General features: G+C 45.6%; 6 protein-coding genes across 6 annotated transcripts in view; 2 read left to right on the top strand and 4 right to left on the bottom strand.

Moving 5' to 3' along the window:
• The window catches only part of LOC6499681 (serine-rich adhesin for platelets), a 48855-nt gene extending 41822 nt beyond the window's left edge, over positions 1–7033 (top strand). Inside the window, exons 5-6 of the mRNA XM_001954123.3 lie at positions 173–6108; positions 6174–7033. Coding sequence (XP_001954159.2) covers positions 173–6108; positions 6174–6461 — 6224 coding nt within the window. The 3' untranslated portion in view covers positions 6462–7033. The remainder of the gene's footprint in view (positions 1–172; positions 6109–6173) is intronic.
• On the bottom strand, positions 6909–7754 carry LOC6500917 (tRNA-specific adenosine deaminase 2). The gene has a single exon (XM_001954122.4). It carries the CDS (start codon positions 7625–7627, stop codon positions 7145–7147), a length of 483 nt encoding a protein of 160 aa, XP_001954158.1. The 5' UTR covers positions 7628–7754; the 3' UTR covers positions 6909–7144.
• A 76-nt stretch (positions 7755–7830) lies between these two features.
• LOC6500916 (single-strand selective monofunctional uracil-DNA glycosylase) lies at positions 7831–8984 on the bottom strand. Its single transcript, XM_032449536.2, has 2 exons — positions 8606–8984; positions 7831–8519 (listed from the first exon to the last, which is right to left on the bottom strand). Exons 1-2 carry the CDS (start codon positions 8939–8941, stop codon positions 7989–7991), a joined length of 867 nt encoding a protein of 288 aa, XP_032305427.1. The 5' UTR covers positions 8942–8984; the 3' UTR covers positions 7831–7988.
• Positions 8985–9119: 135 nt separating this feature from the next.
• LOC6500915 (baculoviral IAP repeat-containing protein 5) lies at positions 9120–9947 on the bottom strand. The gene is made up of 3 exons (XM_001954120.4): positions 9655–9947; positions 9417–9596; positions 9120–9353 (listed from the first exon to the last, which is right to left on the bottom strand). Exons 1-3 carry the CDS (start codon positions 9790–9792, stop codon positions 9222–9224), a joined length of 450 nt encoding a protein of 149 aa, XP_001954156.1. The 5' UTR covers positions 9793–9947; the 3' UTR covers positions 9120–9221.
• Positions 9948–10136: 189 nt separating this feature from the next.
• LOC6499682 (protein fem-1 homolog C) lies at positions 10137–13450 on the top strand. The gene is made up of 6 exons (XM_001954119.4): positions 10137–10865; positions 11048–11370; positions 11563–12193; positions 12252–12795; positions 12856–12984; positions 13049–13450. The coding sequence occupies exons 1-6, from the start codon at positions 10672–10674 to the stop codon at positions 13271–13273; spliced, it is 2046 nt and encodes a 681-aa protein (XP_001954155.1). The 5' UTR covers positions 10137–10671; the 3' UTR covers positions 13274–13450.
• Positions 13451–14284: 834 nt separating this feature from the next.
• On the bottom strand, positions 14285–18940 carry LOC6500914 (protein Skeletor, isoforms B/C). The gene is made up of 6 exons (XM_001954118.4): positions 18063–18940; positions 17478–17700; positions 17070–17417; positions 16455–17008; positions 15216–15438; positions 14285–15153 (listed from the first exon to the last, which is right to left on the bottom strand). The coding sequence occupies exons 1-6, from the start codon at positions 18190–18192 to the stop codon at positions 14520–14522; spliced, it is 2112 nt and encodes a 703-aa protein (XP_001954154.1). The 5' UTR covers positions 18193–18940; the 3' UTR covers positions 14285–14519.
• Positions 18941–19302: the final 362 nt, after the last annotated feature.

The following is a 19302-nucleotide window of genomic DNA, read 5'->3' as shown; positions in this document are numbered from 1 at the left end:
CATTTATAAAAAGTAACTGCATTGGCATTTTATTACAAAATAGCTTCCAGCAGCAGAGAAGATTTTTATATTCAAAAATATATATTTAAATACAAAAATGCATAGCTTTTAGCTTTAATCTTAACTTAAATCACACAATCTAAGGAGTTCTCTACTTGTTCGTCCTTTTCAGAAATTCCATCGCCATTGGACCTCTCAGACGTAGCTTTTTACTGTCCTGGAGAGGGTTTGTTTGCGGATGACTATGATTGCCGGATTTATTATCGTTGCGAGCGGCGGTCGGGCCAATACATTAAACCTTACCTGCTGGCGTGTCCGGAGGATGCGGTCTTCTCCCGCTCACTGAAAATGTGCCTGCCGCCTGCAATGGCCGGACGCGATGAGTGCGTGGATCAGGTGAACGAGGTGGATAGCAGCATGGAGTTGGGGAAGTGGGAACAGGAGCAGGACGTCTACGAGCAGGATGACCGTAATGCTGTGCTTAACATGGCCGTCACACCTGCGGCCAATGAGCTGCGCTCCTACGCATCGGCACATCGTCTGCCCTCGAATTATGGCCTGGCAGGACTCAGTGGCGTCTCTGTCATATCCTTCTCCAGCTCCCCGTTTCTGAGAGCTGCGGACGCTGGGGAGGAGGAGGGGGCGATAATTTGCCGAGATGATGGCTTCATGAGCGATCCCAGCGACTGCACCGTGTTTTATCGTTGCATCTCGAATGGACGGGGCTATAACAAAATCGGCTTCCGCTGCTCGGACGGCACGGCGTGGGACGAATCCTTGCAGTCCTGCAACCACATGTTTGACGTACGTGCCAACGGTGGCTGCCGCAATCAGGCGGAGCCCCAGAACGACGGTTATTATGCCGGCCAAACGTCAACACAGTCGTCGCAATCCAGTTTCCAGAACTCAACCTCCAGCAGCCAGCAGAGCTCGTCGACCAGTTCCTCCAACTCCTCCCAGAGCTCCAGCTCCACATCCAGCTCCAACTCAAGCTCCAGCTCCAGCCAGGAATCCTCCACATCCAGTAGTAATCAACAGTCCAGTTCCACGTCCAGCAGCAATCATGAATCCAACTCTGGTTCCAGTAGCAATCAAGAGTCCAGCACCAACTCCAGCAACAATCAAGGATCGAACAATAGCGGCAGTCAATCTTCTAGTGGTAACCAGAACCAAAGCTCTGGCGGCAGCCAAAGCTCCGGAAGCAGTCAGTCCTCTAGTAGCAACCAAAACCAAAGCTCGCAGGGTTCTGGCAGCAATCAAAGCTCCAGCAGCAACCAGTCCTCGAATAATAATCAAAATACCGGCAGCAATCAAAGCTCCAGCAGCAATCAGGCATCCAGCAACAATCAATCCTCTAGCAGCAATCAGACTTCCAGTAATAACCAATCCTCCAACAACCAAAGCTCGACTGGCAATCAATCCTCAAGTGCATCTAACAACCAGACCGTGCCCACAAAATGCGAAGACGAAAACACCTACATTCCCGACCAGAAAGACTGCGCGAAATTCTACAGATGTCGACTGGATAAGGACGGTAACTTGGAGCAAGTGCCTTTCACTTGCGGGCCAGGGACTGTGTGGAACCAAGTAGATAAAGTATGCGATCTGCCCACTGACGACCAAAAGAAGCAATGCAATATACAGTCTGGCTCATCCAGTGGCGGTAGCAACTCTGGAAGCTCCTCCAGCAGCAGCAATCAATCTTCTGGCAATCAGGGATCATCTAGCAATCAGTCCTCAAGCAGCCAAGGATCATCTAGCAATCAGTCCTCAAGCTCTAACAATCAAGGCTCATCTAGCAATCAGTCTTCCAGCAACCAAGGCTCGTCAAGCAATCAGTCTTCTAGTAACCAAGGATCATCAAGCAGTCAAGGATCTTCCAGCAACCAAGGCTCATCTGGCAGTCAGTCATCCAATCAAAGCAACAATCAAGGCTCATCCAGCAACCAATCTTCTAATCAAGGCTCATCGTCATCCTCTAACAACCAGCAGAGTTCATCGTCCAGCAATCAGAGCTCTTCTTCCAACAATCAGAGCTCTTCCACCAGCACCGAATCTTCCACCAATAGCTCAAGCACCCAGTCAACGACATCCAAGCCATCCAACCCCGATGGCGAATGTCAGGACACGGAAACATATTTAGCCGACAAGAAAGACTGTGCTCGATTCTACCGATGTGTGGAAAATGGAAATGGTGGCTTCGAGAAGGTACCCTTCGACTGCTCTCCAGGAACCGTTTGGGATCCAGACACGAAGGGCTGCAACCATCCCACTGATGTCCAAAAGGAACAATGCAAAGCCATGGCAAGCGGAAGCGGCAGTTCATCCAATCAGGGATCCTCATCAAATCAAGGATCATCTTCAAACCAAGGATCTTCCTCGAACCAAGGATCGTCCTCCAATCAGGGATCTTCCTCCAACCAAGGATCGTCCTCCAATCAGGGATCGTCATCTAACCAGGGATCATCTTCCAACCAGGGATCTTCATCTAACCAGGGATCTTCATCTAACCAAGGATCATCCTCGAACCAGGGGTCATCTTCCAATCAGGGATCTTCTTCGAACCAGGGATCATCTTCTAACCAGGGTTCATCTTCCAACCAGGGATCTTCCTCCAACCAAGGATCATCTTCGAACCAGGGATCATCTTCTAACCAGGGATCATCTTCCAATCAGGGATCTTCTTCGAACCAGGGTTCATCTTCCAACCAGGGATCTTCATCCAACCAAGGATCATCTTCCAATCAAGAATCTTCATCCAACCAAGGATCTTCATCCAACCAAGGATCATCTTCGAACCAGGGTTCATCTTCCAACCAGGGATCTTCATCCAACCAAGGATCATCCTCGAACCAGGGCTCCTCTTCCAACCAGGGATCATCTTCAAACCAAGGATCCTCAACCAATCAGGGATCATCCTCCAGCCAAGAATCGTCTTCCAATCAAAGTTCATCATCTCAGCAGTCTTCGTCTTCAAACCAGTCATCCTCCTCATCCACTGAAGGATCAACTTCATCTACTACCCAGAAACCTTTTAAACCTGCGGAAAAATGTGAGAGCGAAGAAACATTCCTTGCAGACAACGAGAATTGCTCAAAGTTCTATCGGTGCGTGGACAACGGTAAGGGCGGATTCTCAATGGTCTCCTTCACCTGCCCACCGAACACGTTGTGGGATCCAGAAGCCAACAGCTGCAACCATCCAGATCAGATCCAGACGAAGCCACTTAAGTGCAAAAAAGTTGTCAATCAGGGCGGATCTTCATCCAGCAACAGCACTTCTAGTTCAAATAGTTCCTCGAATAGTGGATCATCTTCCTCGAATAGTGGATCATCGTCCTCGAATAGCGGTTCATCCTCAAGCAGTGGCTCATCTAACCAAGGATCCTCCTCCAACAGTGGCTCTGCATCCAGTGGCAACTCCTCAAGCGGTGGATCCTCCTCTTCATCATCCTCGTCCTCATCTTCTAGCAACAATAACAATCAGGGTTCTTCGACGACATCTTCTAGTTCATCCTCGTCTAGCGGTAGCTCGAATCAGGGATCCTCATCAACCAGCAGCGGCAGTTCATCCTCGACTTCTTCGAATACGCCAACCAACTCGAATCCTTCTGAAAGCTGTTCCTTTAACGGACAGTTCATTGGGGATCGGAACGTTTGCGCCAGATTCTATCGGTGCGTGGATAATGACAGAGGTGGCTTCAATATGGTGGCATTTAACTGCGGTCCCGGTACTGTGTGGGATGCCCAAACTCAAGCTTGTAACCATCCTTGGGCTGTGAAGGAGTGTGGCGGTACTGCGCCTGTTACGCCTGCAACTTCCACAGCAAGACCAACATCCACGCCAACCACATCTGGGCCGCAACAGACACCCTCTACTTCAAGGCCCTCAGGTTCATCTACAACTCCTCGACCTACTTCCAGGCCCACAACATCCTCGCCTTCCTCAACCAGTCAGCCCACATCTAATCCGGTTACCCAATCCCCCAACACCAATGGTCAATGCACATCAGAGGGCTTTATGGCCGATCCGAAAAATTGCAATAAGTTCTACCGTTGCGTTAGTAACAACAAGGGAGGATTTACCGCCATCCCCTTCCAATGTGGAGCGGGCACCGTTTGGGACCAGGACTTGCAAACATGCAACCACAATTTCAACAATTGCAACACTAGCGAAGGAACCACGCAGAAGCCGCCTTGTGAGCCAACCAACAACGGAACAACCACGACTGCTGAACCAGTAACTTCCACGACATCTAACCCAACCACAACTGCTGAACCCGTAACGTCCACGACATCTAACCCAACCACAACTGTCACTCAACAGAGCACCACTACTGATTTGCCAGATGTCCCTTCAACCACTTTACCACCCACAACCACCACAGATATGCCAATCACCACCACAACTGTAGTGCCTCCCAGCACCACAGATATGCCGATCACCACCACTACATTGATTTCTTCGACAACAACCCCGGGGAATCCTGAGCAAGAAACCACAACATCACCTGTGACAACCACAATGAAGCCACTGCCAGCGGGTACGGAATGCACGGGTGAGGGTTACATGGCAGATCCCGAAGATTGCCGCAAATACTATCGCTGCATAAGTGTCGGATCCTCCTACCGAAAGTACAACTTTACATGTCCCAAGGGCACTGGATGGAATGAAGATGTTCAGACCTGTGACTACATGGAAAACATACCCAGGTGCTCCAATCTTTCGACTGAAGCGCCAGAGACGACCACCCCGGCTGAAGAAGGGAAGGATCCGGGCACCACAACACCGCAGCCTGAAGGACCTCCCACCAAGCCTACAACTACTAGGGAGCCTTCAACAGAAACACCGACAACCCAGCAGCCTGTAACAGATAAGCCCACTGAGAAGCCCACCATGAAACCCACGACTACAGAAGAGCCCATAACTAAGCCGCCAACGAAACCCACCGAGAAACCCACGATGAAGCCGACAACAACAGAAGAACCCATAACTAAGCCGCCAACGAAGCCCACCGAGAAACCCACGATGAAACCGACAACTACAGAAGAGCCTATAACTAAGCCGCCAACAAAGCCCACGGAGAAACCGACCACAACAGAAGAGCCCTCGACTGGCACGCCTGGCTACAGTCCCACAACAACGAACATGCCGGGATACCCACCTACCACCACGGCCGAGCCTAGTACGGAACCACCTACTACTACCAACGAACCACCCACAACAACAACCCAACAAAGCTCCGAAACTACCACAACTGAGGGCCCAACTACAACGAATCAACCCGAGCCACAGCCTAACTATAACTGCACCTCAGAAGGCTTCTTCCCCGATCCTGAAGACTGCAGCCGGTACTACCGGTGCGTGGATGCGGCCAAAAATGGAAAGTACCAAGTATACGCCTTCAAATGCGGCAAAGGAACGGTCTGGGACTCATCGACGGAGACGTGCAACCACGCAGATCAGGTGTCGGGCAATTGCTCCTCGGGACAGACGACTTCGCCAGGAACCACAATAGAACCCGAAACAACGGAAAGCTCAACCACTTCTGGAAGTACTGAAGCCCCCACAACAGCTAGTACTGAAACTACGACAACTACAGAAAGTCCTGAAACAACGACTACCTCAGGAGGCTCTGACACAACCACTTCGAACGGCACTGAAACCACCACCACCGTTACTCCTGAGACAACCACCGGTGGAGCAACTGACACCACCACCAAAGCTCCAAAGCCAGAAACCACGACCACAAGTGCACCTGAAACCACGACAAATCAACCTACTACTGAAACAACAACCACAGACAGTCCTCAACCACCGAATCCTGACACCAACTCGACTGCCCCCTGCCCACCAACTGGCCCAGGACAGAATGTGTTTGTCTGCCCTACCGGATTCCGAAAGCATCCGGAGAAATGCGGCATGTTCTACCAGTGCAGCGAGAGCTCGGATAGCAACGACCTGAACATCGTTGTCTTCCAGTGTCCCAACGGAACTGTGTACCAGGACAAGACCTGCAGCTGCGGAAAGCCCAAGCCTGATGACAAATGCACCAAGGATATGAAGAGGACAAGTCTGTTCGAACAGGAACCAAAGCTTCAGAATGTGGTAAGTTAAAGGGAATCGAGTCACGGAGTAAACCAATTAACCGATTTATTAAAATATTCCCTTAGGTACAAATTAGCTCCACGGCACCCCTGTGCCCGGATGAGGGTCACTTCGCGCTGAACGAAGACGAGTGCGGACAGCTGTTCGTGAAGTGTGGTTACTCCGAGCAGACAGGACGCATTGAGGGCCAGATCCACCGCTGCCCTCAAGGATTTGCCTACTGGAACGTGAGCCGTCGCTGCGAACCAGCCAGGAAGCTGCTCAACTGCACTCCAACCACCTACAACGTGGGTGGCAACGTGCCGTTGGAGTGGATCAACATTGGCCATAGACGCCGCAACCTGCGCATTTAATTAGGATTAATATAAATATGCTTAGTAACACGCCATTGTTTGTTTGCTTCGCTAGCCGCTCAAGCCAGATTATTAATCCAATCGCATCCGAGTGCAACAGCTGGCGCAGCAAACGATCGAATTCAAGATTTAGCTTAGAACATAGGGAAATGAAAGTATCGTAGGTCTGTCCTTAACCCTTCAACATTTGTAGTCTTAATGATTCTGTTGTATCAGATTTAATACATTAATTTAACAAATAAACTAAACAAATTCAGCACAGTCTGGACTCTAGATAATACGAATATGAAAGCGATTTGGTATTGACTTCTTGTGCTGGAGGGTTAAATAGAATATTGGTGTTGGACTGAATATGTACTGTGCGCGCTTGAAAGGAAACCATATAGTTTTGGGTAGTTCTCCGACAGTGGAACAAGCACAGCCTTGACTACACACACGTAAATGTTGTAGCTTTCATGCAGTAATTGTATTTATGTTTATAGTTTAAACATACGTTCTGAACGCCATATACATATATAATATTATACCTTAAACTACGCTTAAAGTTTATAATAAAGAAACATATACAAAAAGCACCAGCTTGCTGCTGATACTTCACACCTTCCTGGCCTGGACTATTAAGTAAAGCGTTCCCATTCATTTCCTTCCCTATTTTTGATTCGTGGTTGCTTTTGGACGACCATTTACTTCTTCTTTTTGGCTTGAGGGGGTGCTGCCGGATTGTCGCCCTTATAGAACTCCTTGAGTAGAGCCATCGCCTCGTCCGCTCGTACACCACCGGTGATATCGATGCGTTGACCCACAACAGCGGCAACGTCAACCACAGTCTTGCCACCGAAGCGGTCGTTTTCGCAGCCGTAGATGATCTCCTTTACGCCGAGGGTATGGAGGGCCGCAGAGCACATAATGCAGGGTTCCACGGTGACCACCACTGTGATCTCGCTGAACATCTGACGGGCCGGTAGACGCTTCTCCCGGCAGTAGGCCAGAGTGGCGTCGATGCAGATGAACTCGGCGTGGCGAGTAGCATTCCGGTGGACGTTCACCTCGTTTCCGCCACGTGCGATGACCTTGTCCCCGAGTACGAAAACACATCCCACGGGCACCTCGCCAGCGTCACGTGCCCGTCGCGCCTCTATAAACGCTTCCTCCATGAAGGCGGCCATTTGGCATGGAAGGACAATCTTATGAACTTGGCGAAAAACCAGTCAACAAAAACAAAAGACGTCGGAATAGCTCTCACTTCTCCACCGCTTTGCAGCACTATCAGCCCTGCGAACAGCTGAAACGTTGCGATGCTTTCCAACACTGATTTTGTGTTTAAGGGGGATATACCATAAAGGCGAATAAGAAAATCTACTCGTTAATCTACTCATTTAAAATTTTGAATGATTTATTATTTAATTTTTTGGAATGTTATATTATTTGTACTTTTTATCGTCACCTAAATTCAGTTTCAAATACTAAATTGGCCCTTGAAACAAATTCTTTTCCAATTATGAGATCTACAAATTTTTAAAAAAGATTTTATGCCTCATTTTTCATGAATGGAAGCAGATTGTGCTCCTCCAGGAAAGCCTTCGCCTTCTCTGGCCAGTTGGCGTTATTCACGGATCGAGGACTTGGATGAGGCAGCAGGAGAACGGAAACAGAAGCCGATTTGCAGTAATTAGAACCTTTTAAAATGTCCCGCACATAGTTTCCCACTGCCACAACTACCATGGGCTTCAGCAAAACCAGTTCCTCCTCAAGGGCCTCTAAGCAGTGTTTCCCTAGTTCCTTTTTATAGGGCCCTTTAAGCTCACTGGGTGTCAGATTTTTTCCAGCTTCGTCGAAGAATGCTAGAGGACAGAAATTATGAACGAAGCATTGCTGTGAAAACGTTTCCATATTTCCGGCCAATTGTAAAAATAGCTCCCAGAGGCGAACACCGCTTGGCTCTTCCGTCAGACAGTCCAAGCCCATGACAGGACGTTTCGGATGCTCTATTGGAGGCTTATTCACCATTTCATTAAGCTGCATTAACACTTTCACAGTGCGGACATTTCCAAAGGGTATCTATAAAAGCGTTAAAGGAAAGTATATACCGGTTCGATAAAGGACCATCTTACTTTGAAACAAACTATCCATTAATACAAACTTACGCCAGTTTGGCACATTCCATTCGGCCCAGGATTCATTCCCACAAAGATTAGCTTCTTGGGTCCTTCTAAATAACGACGCAAATAGTCGCAATGCAGCTGTGACGCATAGACTATTGGATTGTAAATGCACGTAACATTTGGCGGAAGAGGGTGAATCATTTGATCCAAATTATCATTGAGCTTTGCCTCGATGTTGAAGAACTGCTGCCACAGGGGTTGAGGAAACAGTTCCGATGTTGGCCCATCCCCTGGCAAGGCCAATCTCTTGTTTTCTTCGCATTCCAGGTTCGCTCTCTGTTTTTCCAACTTGCGTTTCAACATGGTTGTTGAAACCATGCAGCTGAAACCAAAGCAGCTGTTTCAATTATTGTCATCCGAAGTTGTGTACACCCTGTTTCGACGTTACAGAGTTTTTGCTGACTTTTATTTATGGTTTAAATTGTTTTGACCGTTGCGCGAAACAAGGCGCAATTTGATAAAGTTTATTTACAATCATCCAGGGCAGAAAAGAATGTTTTGTTTGGCGTTGCCACCCAGTTTTATTAATTTTGCTTTGTTTACTATTCTAGCCACCTATATATGTATTGGTAATTGTTCAAATAAAAATACATGCGCGCTATTTCAACGGATTCGCAAACTCCTCCTTGCGTTCCTCGTTGTCCAGTATAAATTTTTGCTTAAATACCTTGCAGCTTTTATTAATATTCCCCTTGACTACGGTGCCCAGGATCAGAAGGAATTGAGAAATCTGCAAATAAACACAGTTTATAAATATACAGTGCATTTATTAAAATGAATTTATTCAACTCACGGACAAATCCCTTTCGGCGGTGTCCATCTTTACGAACTCGCACTGTGGAGCGTGTTTGGCGTGCTCCTTCCACGGTTCATCCTCGGATTCCCAACCATCAAGCGTTTTTCCACAAACAAAGCAGGTGGCTGTGTCGTTCTCCCTCTTATTGCCAGTCCAATAAAATCCAGCTTCGGCCATCTGTATTGGAAATGCGGCCATTATGTATGAGAAATAAATAATTAAAATCAATTCATGCCTTCGAAATGCTGCACGTAGATTGATCCGAAAATGGCCAATCCTTGAAGCTATCGATGCGATGCTGCTCGAGAAGGTGCAGGCTCCGGAAGCCCTCCCACTTATTGCTATCAAGTCCCGCGACAATATCGTTGACCATTTTTTGTTTTTATATAAATAAATAATATATTGTCTCGGATTGACGTGATATTAATAAAAATAACTTCGCGGAATAGTAATGATTGGCTTGCTTTTTGAAGAGCGTCTTTGAGTGTTGCCACATATCGCGGGCAGCCACAAACGGTCTCTCTAAAATTCTACAGAGGGTGGCCACTCAGCTCTTGTAAATTCAACAAATTTTACGTTATAAAAATTAAAAGGCTCACAATAAGGAATATGGAAAGTATAAGTATTTTTAAAAACAATAAATAGTAATATTAAAATCCAAAAAACTGATCGAAACTCTGTTAAGTAAGCAAAAAATATGGCAACACTACCGCGGCTGTTAAAGCAGCTGTTTCAATTATTGTCATCCGAAGTTGTGTACACCCTGTTTCGACGTTACAGAGTTTTTGCTGACTTTTATTTATAAACAGAAAACACGGAAAAACATGGTTAAACGTTAACGGACACACCCACACCGACACCAATACACTACCACACATCGTCTTGTTGTTCAGTTTTTCCAAATAGTTGCGAATTTACCGCGAAAATCGAAATATTATGCACCCAAGTTGCACGCTGCGGCGCACACAAAATTGATTTAGAAAAGAAAAAGCGAACCAGCCCAATAACAACAAAAAAAGAAAGTAATCGGAACGGCCTTGGGCAAGAGAAAGAGGCCAACCCAATTTACGAGATAGTAGGTCACTGCCGCAGCAGGCTGCCACCGCATACGGGGCAGTGGCCCAAGGACATTCGGGAGAACTTTCTAAACACCAACAACAAACACATTCAGCCAGCCTCACGCCCACCAACCATTCAAGAATCATAGTCGTCACCCTCAACCAGACATTGGCAATGATAACGTGCACTGGCAATGCGCTCACTTGAAGGCAGCCGTCAGGAGCAGGACCTCGAGCTGGAGCTGGAACTGCCCCGAATGGCAAACGAACGCAAGCAAAGCAGCCCCAAGGTGGAGCTGACCAAGCTGAGTCACGAACTAATTGAAGAATGTAAACGCAGCCAGGAGGACTCGCTGCTGTCGCGCCACCTTCGCCACGAGCTGGAAAAGTATGTCACAACCAAATCCATTACAAAATGCTAATCACCACCCGAGCGGGCTCTGTGCTAAGAGCTATGACTTCGGGAGACCCATTCGCTTATCATTAAGCGTTTCCCGCGAAGCATTGAACTTGCACAGGGCTATTTCCGATCCTCTAGACACCAACCTTAACCTCTATCTTAACCCACAGGCTGCCACGCGATTCCCGTCGTGAGTTGGTGCGAAAGCAGCGGAATGGTTGCGCCCCCCTTTTCATCGCCTGCAAGCGAGGAGCCGTAGTAATCGCCGAGTATCTGATCACCATATGTGAGGCGGATATTGAGCAGAGAGGACACTTTGAGGTACCAGAGGACAATAGCTTTCACTATGTATCGCCTCTGTGGGCAGCCGTTGTCTCTGGAAAATTGTCAATGGTCAAGTACCTGGTTCGAATCGGATGTGACATAAATGCCACTTCCGATTCAGGATCCACGCCCGTGCGTAGTGCCTGCTACATGACCCATGTCGATATTGGTGAGTAATTATTTTAAGTAAATACCAACAAGCCTTCAACATCCACTCTTTTTCCTAAAACCTACCATTAGCATTCAAATAAACTTGATTCAACATCTGTTCAGGTCTCACAATTAAAAGTTTTCCATTAAACCCGACTATTTTTGTATAACAATTTCATTCCCAAAAGTCTAAAACCTATTTGTTTTGCAGTCAAGTTTCTAGTGGAGAACGGGGCTGATATCAAGCGGCCGAACATTAATGGTGGCACCTGTCTGATTAACTCAGTGCAGTCGGTGCAACTATGTTTGTATTTGGTGCGCAAGGGAGCGGATATCAATGCACGCGATATTCAGGATAAGACGGCTCTGCACTATGCCATCCAGGAACACCGACTGGACACCACCAGGATGCTGATTGAGCAGGGCGCCGATCCATATGCCAAGAGTCGTTATGGAGACGATGCTCTGCGCACCGCATGCCTAAAGGGAGCCCATCAAATCTTCGACTTTTTGAAGAAAGAGCTTAGCTATACGGCGGCTAGATTGGCGGAGGCACACGAGCTGATGGGGTCGACGTTCCTGGACGAGCACAACGAGTCGCGCGTATGTATCCTACACTGGCGCATGGCGCACCACATCCGGGCCGCGTACACCCCATACATTGAGAAGATCCCCAAAGTTCCACTGCGAACGGCCTACGAGAATGCGGTGGAGTTCAGTACGCTGGAAGAGCTGGACAATATTGCGACGGACATGGATGCAATGCGGACACAGAGTCTTCTCATTTGTGAACGGGTGCTGGGACTGACTCACAAGGATATGCTATTTCGGCTGACATTTAGGTAGGTTTTTGGAAGCGGACCGTGTTGATTTTGTTTCTAATAATTTATACCATTCCAGGGGGGCGTCTTATGCGGATTCACTACAGCTGCAGCGTTGCATTGATCTTTGGCGTTTCCTGCTCGAGGTTCGCGTCTCCAACTGGTCCATTTTGCACTTCGAGACATGCTTTGCGGCCCAGGCATTGGTGCGCTTGATGCTGGATCTGCATGTTCAAAACTCCAGCCACATAAGAAGCGATGCCAGGGCCAGGTTTGTGCATCAGGACAATGTTCTGCCGCGGTTCGAAGATGTCCTAGGCGTTTTTCGGACTCTGGCGGAAAGCGCCAATGTTGTAAAGCATTTGCTGCTCTTGCGTCCAGTTTTTCGGCGACAGCAGGAGAACTATGATCGCGTAATGAGATGCCTGGCGCACCTCATTTACCTGCTGATAAATACCGTCCACACGGAAGCGCAAAACAAGCTCATCTACCAGGCAATACATGAGACTGTGGTCGTTGGCAATCTGCGCAGTGCAAGCACCGCCGATACTCTACTCCATCTCTGCGCCTCTCGGCTAAACGTCATTAAGAGCGGCTACATCACCGATGACAACTTTGCTGATGTGCGTGACATTTGAATTTTTGAATTAATAATGTTCTAAAGAGTATGTTTAACCTTTCAGAAGACTGTGTTTCCAAATGCGGATGTCATCAAAGTGCTTATTGAGTGCGGTGTCGATGTCAACATTAAAAACGAAGCCAAATCAACGCCCTTGCATGTGGCCTGTCAGCCCTATAACTATGACAATGAGGTGATTTTATTTATTATTTAATAACTATTTATTTTCTAACCAATTTATTAACTTGTTTCCTTAGATTGTTCACCTGTTGCTCAAGTGCGGAGCGGATATTGATCAGCCGAATCGCGCCGATAAGCGGCCCTACGACTTAATAGCCTCCAATCCCACCAGCACCATTCCGCTGCTCAACTTCGTGACGCTGCAGTGCTTGGCAGCGACTACGATTAGTAAGCACCGGGTTCCCTACCACAATCAGCTACACAGGCAGCTGGAACAGTTTGTTAGAAACCACGAACCGTGAACCGATGAGGAGACGGAAACGGAATCTTCATTGGGAGCATGTTTTACGTCTATATCTAATGACAAAATTGATGGCGTCTGTTTTCCCCTTTCGGCCGTGTCAAAATTTTCAATATCGATTACCTTGTCTCGCTTTATATTAAATATATACAGATATCTATATCTATTGTTAATTCGGCTTAACGTAGTTTAAAACTCAAAGCGAGATCAAGCTAGATTCTATAACTATAAAAAAAAAATTCAAAAATACAAAGAACAAACAATGAAGAGAACAAGATAGAAGGTTAAACGATGAACGTGATATTAACAACTATATATAGAGAGTGTATCTGAAATAAAAAAATGAATATTTTAGAGATCTTACAAAGCGAAAGGCGACGGTTACCTGTGTACTTAATACACCAATTCTGCGCTGCTGTTTGATTATTAGATTATTGTCCTAGGGATTGCGAGAGAAACTCATTGTAACGCCAATAAAGTTTACACATTATCTACATACATACAATTACGCCTGATTATATACTATACACGAATATATATATACATATATATATGAACATATATACATACAACTAGAATAACTAATTGAACACTTGTTGAAACACTAAAAAAAAACCGAACTCTATAACTGATTGTGAATCGAACTCTACTCCATTATTGCGGTGGAACTTTGTTCGATAGCATTTGTCCCCTAACTTCTTATGATTACCTGGCTTTTTAGACCTACCCGTGTATCCAAGAGCCAAATACTCTCTTTTTTGGTCAAGTATTTTAAAAAACAGTTTCTGTGAGACGATCGATCGGTTCGATTGAGTTCGTTTAGCACATGTTGCATAAGCCGAATCGAATAATTATCTACTGAATTTTGAGTAAAACGCAAATCTAATCAATAAATTGAATAGTTTACAGTTTACTGTCAATAAACCTGGTCTTTTATTGGGCGATTAAAGTTATCTTTGCGATCCAAAACAAACGCAATGAGTTAATTTTACTGAGAAAACATACAAATTCCTACGTTTAACATCACTTTTTATTATCAATCTCTGCTCTACATCGAGCCTTGTATTACTTTCTTTTAAAATACAACACAGTTCTGCATATAAATACATTTTTTAATAATAATATACACAACTTGAGCATACCACACATCATTACACACTCGCATCAAATACATAGATTGTGACTGCTTATTATAGACTACGACACTAAATACGTGATTATGGGTAGAAACTAATTATGGAAAACAGTCAGTACTGGAATAGGAAGTACAGGGACAGCAGGATAATGGGCAAGGACATGGATGTAGCAGCCGATGCTCCATTCCTCAGGTTATTGTAACTATCCACGATGTGAATCTTCCAGCCCATATTGCCATGGGTAAATGAATTGTAGTAGACAGTATCCGGCCAGGTTATATTCGGAGTGATTTCCAACAGGGCAGGTGCTTCGTCCACACACTCGGTGATCAGCGACCGATTGAACTTCTTGAAGGTGGCGAAGTTGTCATCCAAACGGCGATCATATTTCGGAGGATATCTGGAGATGCAAAGTGGCCCGGCTGCCGTCGGCTTAGGTCTTCCTCGTCTGGTAAACTCCACTCCGGCCAGAACACGAATCTCACTCTGCTTGGCATCCGACAAACGATCGTAACCGCCCTGAGGATCGTCCGTGATCACCAGGGGATGGTAGTGCTCCGGTGAGTGGGGATTGTTGCCGCCTCGCACCTTAAACGTGTAGGTTAGACCCCTCTTTAGGTACAGTTCCGGTATCATATAGCCGTTGATGTACCAGGCCAAGCCACTGGAAACATGGCCAGTCAGTCCTTGATAGCCCCGCAAGCCTCCTGAAGGTCCTAGGTATGCGTTAAAGGAACGAACCGTTCTGAAACAATAAAAATAGTTATAAATAAACTCCCTTATGTTGGAAAGCTTCATTCGTCTTACGCATCTGTGATCCTGGTACGTTCCCACAATGGTGGGGGCGTCTCTACGCTTTTGGTGAAAGCAAAGCAGTCATTGACAGGCTCAGTAGTATTGAAATCGATTAAAATATCACTTTTGGGATAGTAAGTGTGGAAAGCTGGCTCATTGTTCGAGTCCAGTTGGCCAAAAGCCCAAACGACATAGTTGCTGCGGTCCAGAAAGATCTCCTTGTCGCCGTCGTCAGCTAAAAAAACACAAAAGGTTTTAAGTTTTTGTAATTTTATCTGGGGGGTTAACTGAAAAAATGGTGAAAGGAACATAGAAGGACAATATGACCCACAGCGATGGCTCTATCTTGGCCAATTTCCACCCGATTCTTGAGCGGAATACCTTAAACGAATTGTAGATCGATTCTCCACAATTCTGCATCAAAATCTAAGAACAAAATATTTTTTGGATTTTTTGTTAAATTTTCTGGGGGATCCCCTTCGAAAATGAGGAATACGCATCGAAGGACAATATGGCCCACAGCGATGGCTCTATCTTGGTCAATTTCCACCCGATTCTTGACCGGAATACCTTAAACGATTTGTAGATGGATTCTCCACAATTCTGCATCAAAATCTGAGAACAAAATATTTTTTGGATTTTTTGTTAAATTTTCTGGGGGATCCCCTTCGAAAATGAGGAATACGCATCGAAGGACAATATGACCCACAGCGATGGCTCTATCTTGGCCAATTTCCAACCGATTCTTGAGCGGAATACCTTAAACGAATTGTAGATCGATTCTCCACAATTCTGCATCAAAATCTGAGAACAAAATATTTTTTGGATTTTTTGTTAAATTTTCTGGGGGATCCCCTTCGAAAATGAGGAATACGCATCGAAGGACAATATGACCCACAGCGATGGCTCTATCTTGGCCAATTTCCAACCGATTCTTGAGCGGAATACCTTAAACGAATTCTAGATCGATTCTCCACAATTCTGCATCAAAATCTAAGAACAAAATATTTTTTGGATTTTTTGTTAAATTTTTTGGAGTATCGCCTTCGAGTTTATGATAAATACATGCAATTGTCAATATGGCCCAATGCGATGGCTACATCTTTGCGAATAATCATCCGATTTTAGAGCGAATTCCCTTAAACGATTTGTGGAGCGATTCTCTTTCTATCTTCATAAATTTACAAAATCTAAGAACCGCGCGCAGTTGATTTTCCTTCCTTGTTTTAATAAAAATTCGATAGGACTCACATGACTTGAGAGTACGCCTAAAGCTGATAGTGTTGATTCCATCCTTGCGGCTGTAAGTATTCAGCTGGAAGCTGTCCAGGCCTCCAACCACATCATCCCGACAGACACCCTTGTTCTGGCCCAGCACCTGAACACAGGGTGCCAACGATGTGATATTGTAGTCGATGGTGTAGCCTCGAATGTCGTCTATGTATGCCACTACCACATCTGAGCCGATCATCTGACTGGATGTATCCGATCCGGATATGCCAAAGGACATGTAATCGTTGGCTGCCACCTGTCCGGATAGCTGGAATGTAATCTGCGGGCCAAACACCTCCCAGGACACCTGTAGATCCTTGTGCAGCTGCCGGCAATTGGGCAATGAGAACTCAAAGGGCGTAACCTTGACCAGAGAGGGAGGAACATTCAAACGCTCGTTTATCAGCACATGGCCATAGTTCTCATTATCCGCCACATCATAGACACTAATCCAGTCAATGTCGAAGATGGTTTTGTCTCCTGGCAGCTCGAGTTCAATGGTTTCCTTGTTATACTTCCGAATGGGATCAAGGCTGGAATTGGGAATTGGAGACATGAAGTATATAAAGTGAAGAAACTAATCATGTTACTTACTATCCCCTTTCATCCGGCAGCTTGCTGCCTCGACTCGACGGTTGTGCTCCCACTCCTGTCCAGAAGAAGGTCCTCTTGCCAAGGCCGTCATAGGTGAAGTCCTTGATCCGAATGGTTTTCGAGTCCAGGATCTCGATGCTGCTGCTACTCACATTGTGACTGCGCCTGGAGAAGGTTCCGCCCACCTGGGTCTTGGGCGGCTCAAACTCCTCGGGAATGTACACATCCCCAAAGTTATTCTGACTACTCAGATCATAGACGGCCAGCCACTTGATCTCGGTTATCTTCTTTCGGTCTGGTAGGGTCAATGTGAAGTCCTTGTTGTGGTAGCGATCAAGGATGTTCGTTCTGTAAACAGTTTTTTTAATGGTTATTGTTTTATCAAGGATTGGTAAATGAGATCCTCACCTTCCATGTTCGTCGGGTACAATGAAACCCTGCGGTCCTGGCCGATTGCTGGCTCCCGACCAGAAGAACGTATCCGCCCCGTTGCCGTCATAGTTGAAGCCCACAATCAGGAAGGTGTACTCGTTGACAGCGTACACATCACCGGACACTTGGTGGTGGTAGGAGTTGAGTTTACCCAAATATTGTCCACGATATGGCCCATCCTCCTCCTCGCCCTCGGCCACTGGGTGGAATTGATAAGAAGAGAAAGACAAGAACGGATGAGAGAGTGGCGCGGCCGGTGTAGCAAAATCACAAAACGAAAGACTGTGACAACAAACTCGTTTGGTGTTTGGTGTCTGACTAATAAACCAGCAATTCGACTTCTGATTGACTGCCACTGGGCCAGGTGGCGACCCCTAGTGGGCACTGTAAGCCAACACCACCGAGCATAGACCAGTTTCTCTAGTTTTACACGAAAGTGAATTTGTTTTCGCCCCGTCTCGAGCGTAACGCCATTAAAAATTTCTCTTTCTTTTGCATTTTTTTTTTTTTTGTAACAATGTTGTTGCAAAGTTTTGCGATTTAATTAATTGCTAGACTTACAGGCAACGGGGAGCAGGGTGGAGCAGGTGAGGAAAATGAGGAAAAGCGATATGGCCGGCAGTAAGTACAATTTCCGATGCAATCGCAGACAAAGAACATTGTTGCTACCGCTTTTGTTCCTCAATGTCATTTCGGCGTGTCTTGTTTTTTAGATTGCTGCCTAGCCACGTAAACTTTGTTGTTTAATTCGATCGATAATGGTATCTCCGGCTGGCCAATTTCCTATAAATCTTATTATTCACTCTTCAGGCAACGAAACAGCATTTTGGGTTTTTTTTTTTTGTTACGAGTGGCTGCGTCACCGATGCTCTTAATCCTTTTAATATTTAACTTTTTTAAGCCAAGTTTTATATCTTTCCCTGGCTTAAGGTCGTTTCGTCACTTGCATGCGTTTTGGCTGCTATTGTTGTTGTGTTCACTTTGCCAAAACAGGTTTGGGCCGCAGTTCCGGCGTTTTTTTTATTTCACTTTTTTCTCAAGATCTCGCCCCGAACCCGAATCCAAAAACCGAACGACGAACCGCACTGTCCAACCTCTTGGAGCTAACTGAGACTTGGAGCCGCCTCTACGGCTTGGATTTCTTTCCAATTGAGTAGCAGACCGGCTCTGTGGGGAGTGAACTTGGCTCCCTCTCAAAATTGTACTTTTTTCGAGCTCTGCGCTGCGCATGCGTGCCTGGCATGGTTAAGAGCATAACGGTACATGCAGTACTACATACATACATATATGGAAAATGTGAGGTTACCTCCGTTTAATAGATGGCGCTGCAATCGCTTATTTATTCTTGGTTCTCTTCCCTTGAAGATTTCTTCAGATTTATATTTATATTTAAAAAAAAAAAAATACAATAATAACTCCTCCGAAATATCCTTTTCAAAACTAATCTTTATCCTTAAGTTTTCTTTTATTTGATCTTTATTTTGAATAGCAATTCAATTAATGTTATTAAAACTAATCAATTGCATTTTGTCTCTTTTTTAGCAACTGCAACAGTTCCTCTATTCGACTGCTTTCGATTTTATTTCATTTTATGAATAATGTATTACGATTTAGATCTCTCATTTTTGTTTTTTGTTTGCGATTTTATTTACAAAAAGGCATGTCAAAGATTTATGAATAAAAATGTGCGTTGCAAATAAATGTTGAAAGGTATTTTCGCAATAATTTCGCAACATAACCAGGGACAATCATCTTCTCTTCAAGATTCTAAGGTTTAAATAATCTTTTACGAAAAATACAC

The sequence above is a fragment of the Drosophila ananassae genome, chromosome 2L (genome assembly GCF_017639315.1).
Source record: "Drosophila ananassae strain 14024-0371.13 chromosome 2L, ASM1763931v2, whole genome shotgun sequence".
Lineage (NCBI taxonomy): Eukaryota > Metazoa > Arthropoda > Insecta > Diptera > Drosophilidae > Drosophila > Drosophila ananassae.
Note: the sequence above shows the minus strand (reverse complement) of the source record. Positions and strands in the feature narration are given on the sequence as shown.